At 48.4% G+C, this 5,518-nt stretch overlaps 1 protein-coding gene across 1 annotated transcript in view; it reads left to right on the top strand.

Moving 5' to 3' along the window:
• The window catches only part of FAM186B (family with sequence similarity 186 member B), a 27,419-nt gene that overhangs the window by 20,652 nt on the left and 1,249 nt on the right, over positions 1 to 5,518 (top strand). Inside the window, 3 exon segments of the mRNA XM_003793648.3 lie at positions 1,414 to 1,583; positions 2,291 to 2,442; positions 2,445 to 2,475. Of these exon segments, the coding sequence (XP_003793696.2) occupies positions 1,414 to 1,583; positions 2,291 to 2,442; positions 2,445 to 2,475 (353 nt within the window).

Genomic DNA, 5,518 nt, shown 5'->3' with positions numbered 1-5,518 from the left:
TGATGCCACAGCACTCTACTGAGGGTGAGAAAGTGAGATTCTGTCTGAAAATATTAATTAATTAATATTAAAAAAAGAATTCATTTTTTTCCTGACCATTATTTCTGTCTGAAAATATTAATTAATTAATTTTTAAAAAAGGAATTCATATCCAGGCTCAACACCTTAGCTCAATGGTTAGGACACCAGCCACATGCAACAGGGCTGGTGGGTTTGAACCTGGCCAGGGCCTGCTAAAACAATGACCACAATAACAAAAAAATAGCTGGGCATTGTGGCAGGTGTCTGTAGCCTCCCAGCTACTTGGGAGGTTGAGGCAAGAGAACTTCTTGAGCCCAAGAGTTTGAGGTTGTTGTGAGCTATGACTACATGGCACTCTACCGAGGGCAACATAGTGAAATTCTGTCTCAAAGAAAAGAAAAAAAAAGAATTCATATCCTTTGGGAATATTAATCATTTTGTAAACCCAAAGTATTGGGCTTACATTTATATTAGTCTTTCATATGTTGGGAATAGCTCTCTGCACTATGAGGATCAGACCTTTCCTTGCTAGACCCTTTCATTGCTTTGGCATGAGCAGCCCTCAGTTCTGGATCTGAGGCTCAGGCAGGCTAGGTGAAAGAAGGCTGGTTTTAGTTTCCTCCACCTTTTCCTAGCTATTAGAAGCACAGAAGCAGCAAGTGCTGACGTGATCCCTAGGGACTGAACAGTCCCACAGCAGTGGGTCAGAACCTGCTGGGATGTGCTCAAGGGCTGGGTCAGGAGCTATCCCCCCTGAGTCCTGAGCAGCAGTAGCCTGATTCTGGGGAGCCAGTGTGATGAGGCATTTAGTGCAGGTGCGGGCATCAGGGAGTTGGCCTTGGCTATGGAGGTTTATTCAATTCAGTTTCATATTACCTTATATGTAGTACCAGTCCCAATAATCTCCTGTAGGTATCTTGACTTACTAAGTTTGTTTTGGGGTTCAGAAGGAAGGGGACTATATGACAAATCTTCGAATAGTTGTTTGGGTTCCCTCAGCTCCTTGCCCATAGGGCTGGGGCTGGGGCTGCGTGCAAAGATACCCAGAACAGTCCAGGCACAACCTGACCCTGGGCCTGGAATCTTGCAAGTGCTTTCATGAATTCTAGATGCTCTGGCTTCTTTTAGTTTTCTTCCTTGCTATTTTGTCCATTGTCCAGACTCTTCACAACAAAGGAGAAAACAGGAACTAACCCAGAAACTATAAATTCAAGGAGTCTCTAGGAAAGATCTGATACTCTGGGGTCCCAAAGGTTTCTAAATGGAGCAAATGGGGGGATTCCCTGGGGCTTACCCTCTCTGCTCAGCTTTGAGCCAGCAGGCAGTGCCTCCTCCCATCCCAGAGAGAGGATAACTTCTTTCTGCCTGATACCTTTCTGCTGGTTCCTCTAGCTCCAGCTGGAGGAGAATATTCCCCTGAACATCCCTGTGGTCACCTCTCCAAAGCCAAGGAAGTGCAAGTTGCCCCCAGCTTTACTCCAGCACATTCCCCACAGTGGCGCCACCATCAAGCAGCCCTTTCCATCCAAGCACCAGGAATGTGTGCCCCAGCAGATGGGTTGGTAGGTGCGGGGAAGCTGAGCCAGCTAAATGGGTGGGGAGGCAGGGAGCAGGAGTGGCCAGCCTGGGAAGGCAGGCAGCAAGGGCAGGGCACAGACAGGCAAAGATTAACCTACAAGTTGCAAGATTAACCTACAAGTCTGTCTACTCAGCTGCACTACCCAACTCTGGCTCATTGACCCAGAGTGGGGTGCATGTGTGGTGGCGATACATGGGCTAGTCTGACCAACTGTGTTCCAAACTATGCAACTGAAAAACTCTTGAGGACCCACAGTGAACATTCATAACCGCTTCTACCCTGAACATTGATCCCCATCTGCCATTGGTCTGTCCACATAAACAAGCCTGATCCTTCCCACTATGTGACCCCCAGGCTCAAAAAGAGACACTGCAAACCTCTGGGCAGCCAAGACACACAGCCACCCCAGTGCTGCTGGATCAGGGCTTTAGGCCTAAGGTATGTGTCTGGAATTATAGGGGCTATTCTGGGTGCCTCTTCCAGCAACTCCTCAAACAGAAAAGCCTCAGGGAAGTGAGATTTAGAGTCAAGACTGAGGGGCGGGGGGTAACAAGTAGGGCAGTGACAAACACCATTTGAGAAGGGAAGAAAGCAAGGTCCAGAGTCAGGCTTTGTGACTTTGGAGAGCTTGTTACTTCTTAATCTCTCTCTCCCCCTCTCTCTTTTTGCATTCTTTACTCCCACTCCCAGCCAACAGCAGAAACAGATGGAGGCCATCTGGAAGATGGATGTGGTCTCCTCCAGTCACCCAATAGAAAAAAAGACCCCTGCCAACATACCCTGGGACCAGCTAGGGGGACACCCAAATGTTCCTCAGCTATTGGCACTGGATACGCATTCCTCTACCACAAAAATGTGATGTACCTCAATGCCTGGTAAGGTGCAAGGCTGGATAGTTAATCTGAATTCAGGAAGACCTGCCCACCAAGGGCAGGGGCCAGAATACACACTGTCCCTGTCCAACAACCCAGGAAATCTCTTTCTAAACATTAATAATGATCTCATTTATCGTACCACACAAGAGAGAGAGATGCTAACCTGATTCATCTACTTTCAGTTGTGAGTTTGAGTCCCCATGCTAATGTCACTTTATCTTTTAATTTTTTTATTTTTTTTTTAGACACAAGGTCTCACTTTGTCCTGGCTGGAAGATAGGGACATGATCACAGCTCACTACAACCTTGAACTCCTGGGCTCAAGTGATCCTCCTGCCTCAGCCTCCCAAGTAGCTGGGACTACAGGCACATGCCACTATGCTCAGCTAATTTTATTTTTTTGTAGGGGATGGGGTGTCTCTATGCTGCCCAGACTAGTCTCAAGTGATCCTCCCACCTCAGCCTCCCAAAGTGCTTGCATTATAGGCATGAGCCACAGCCTGGGCCCCCAACACCATGTTAATTCTCTCAAAGGACTTTACAGAGTTTCTCAGAAAATCACTATAGGAGTTTTTCTTTTCTTTCTTTCTTTTTTTTTTTGGAGACAGAGTTTCAAGCTGTTGCCCTTGGTAGAGTGTCGTGGTGTCACAGCTCACAGCAACCTCTAACTCTTGGGCTTAAGCGATTCCCTTGCCTCAGCCTCCCAAGTAGCTGGGACTAAAGGTGCCACCACAACACCCAGCTATTTTTGTTTTTGTTGTTGTAGTTGTCACTGTTGTTTGGCAGGCCCAAGTCGGGTTTGAACCCACCAGCTCTGGGGTATGTGGCCCATGCCTTAGCCACTGAGCTACAGGTGTCAAGCTGCTACCAGAGTTTTTCCTTTACACTTGTTTCCTAGGCTGTATATGAATTGCTCAAGAACCACATCTCATCCTAGGCCTGGGGGGTGACTCTCAGGAGAGCCAGGTGTAGGAATGGGGAGATGAGGGTGATCATGAATTGAATGATAAACCCAAGACAAGGGCTTTGTCAATTTTTTCCTTTCCTTACCACCTTTAAGAACTGTCCCTCGAGGCTCGGCGCCTATAGCTCAACCGGCTAAGGCGCCAGCCACGTACACCTAAGGTGGTGGGTTCGAAGCCCCGACCCGCCAAACAACAATGACGGCTGCAACCAAAAATAGCCGGGCGTTGTGGCGGGTGCCTGTGGTCCCAGCTACTTGGGGCGCAGAGGCAGAAGACTCGCTTGAGCCCTGGTGTTGGGGGTTGCTGTGTGTTGTGATGCCACGGCACTCTACCCAGGGGGACAGCTTGAGGCTCTGTCTCAAAAAAAAAAAAAAAAACTGTCCCTAGAAAGAACAGCTGAGGGGAGAGGGCAGGACTCAGTAGGCCAGCAAAAGGCTTTTCTGGTGAGAAAAGTGTTAGCTCTCCTTTGGGTCTCTTATCTTAAAGATGTCACTTTTGAAGTCTCAAGCCTCTCTGAAGGAACTTCTCTATATTACCAATCCCATCTGCCTCTTGTGGCCCTGGTCCAATAAAAGATCTCCAACATGGAGGGGACACTGATATGCCTGCCAGCCTAGACCTAACCAGGGCCAAGAGCTGTAAGAAGCCCTGTCCTCCACATGGGGACTCAGGAGACAGTGTGGCATAGCAGCATCAAAGTAGCCCAGCCGCTGGCTGCCTCCATTCTGAAGTAGGCCTGAGAGTCCCAACTGGACATCAGCATTCTAGCCTACCTAGGATAGAAACCTGGGGTTCAGTTCCTGGAGGGTTTCTAAGGTGTGCGCACACGCACAAGTGCATGTGTGTGGTTTTCATTGCTAGTTGATTTGGATATAGCAAACAGAATTAAAGATGACCAAAGTAACACTGTGGGAGAAATTAGTAACCCAGAAGTCAGCTGGGGCCTCACCCACTGAGATCCGGTTGAACTTGCACAGGATACTCCCTGAGTGGGGTCTCTTCTGAGCTCCTTCTGCACCTCTGCTCTGCGCCCAGGCTCTCCCCAGCATCTGTTTGAATCTGAGGCCAGCACCTTTGCACGCCTCCACATAGATAATGTGCACATAAATACCACAGATAGACACTCCACTTGACCCCGACAATTTCATAACATTAGTTTTTGAAAATTAAGATGATAATAGGGAAAAGGATTCACACGGAACAGCATCAAAGCCTCCTTTCTTCCCTTCATTGTCTCCTCTCTCTTTGGTATAACATGCAAAATTCTAAATTTCCTTCATGTCTTACACAGAGCTATTCCTCCCACACCCAGGCCTCCACTGGGATCTCAGCTTCAGGCTTAAGTACTTATCAAAATATTGTTCTCAGGAAAGACAGCTTCCCCTTTCTAAGGGAATTTAGGTGAATACAATTCCCCTCCCTTCCAGCTCTGCACAACTTTATTCAGTTTATCTCACCACCAGGTGCAGAGGCAAAGCCTGCCTCCTCAGTCTTCTTCATCCACATCCCAGGCTGGCACCACCCACTTGTGTGTCAGGCTGCTCCTCAATGTCTCAGTGCGGGGGCTCCCTGCATTGTCTTGGGATCCATTATTGTGGCATGAGGATCTGCCAGTCTTCATAGAACAAAAGTTCTGCGTTACTGCCCAGGCTGCTCTTGCCTCACGGGTGGTGGTTGTGCTGCTTCCTTTGTAGCACTCTGACGCGTGCTTTCCTGCAGACACACTCTTCTTCCACTCCCAGAAGGGCATCTTCTCTTTGGCCACCTGTTCCTGGCCCACCTCCTGGCCACAAGTGGGCAGCTCCAGGTCACTCACCTCTTTGTAGTTCTGCCAATCTTTTCTGTCCAGTTCCCAGCACCGTCTAGTTTCTTAACTAGAACTGACTTCACACTGACTGCTCCATTTTCCTGGTCTGCCTGGCATTGGTAGCCTGTCTCATTTCTTGGCCCACTAGGATGTCCTGTCAGCATGTGGGAAAGGGCTAGTCATCTTCCCTCTGTGATTAGAGACATGAGAGAGACCTGGTTCCTCAAAACTCAGCAGACTTCCTTTCTCAAGACCTTTTTTTTTTTTTTAA

This window comes from Otolemur garnettii, unplaced genomic scaffold, assembly GCF_000181295.1.
Source record: "Otolemur garnettii isolate 467f Iridium unplaced genomic scaffold, OtoGar3 scaffold00070, whole genome shotgun sequence".
NCBI lineage: Eukaryota > Metazoa > Chordata > Mammalia > Primates > Galagidae > Otolemur > Otolemur garnettii.
Note: the sequence above shows the minus strand (reverse complement) of the source record. Positions and strands in the feature narration are given on the sequence as shown.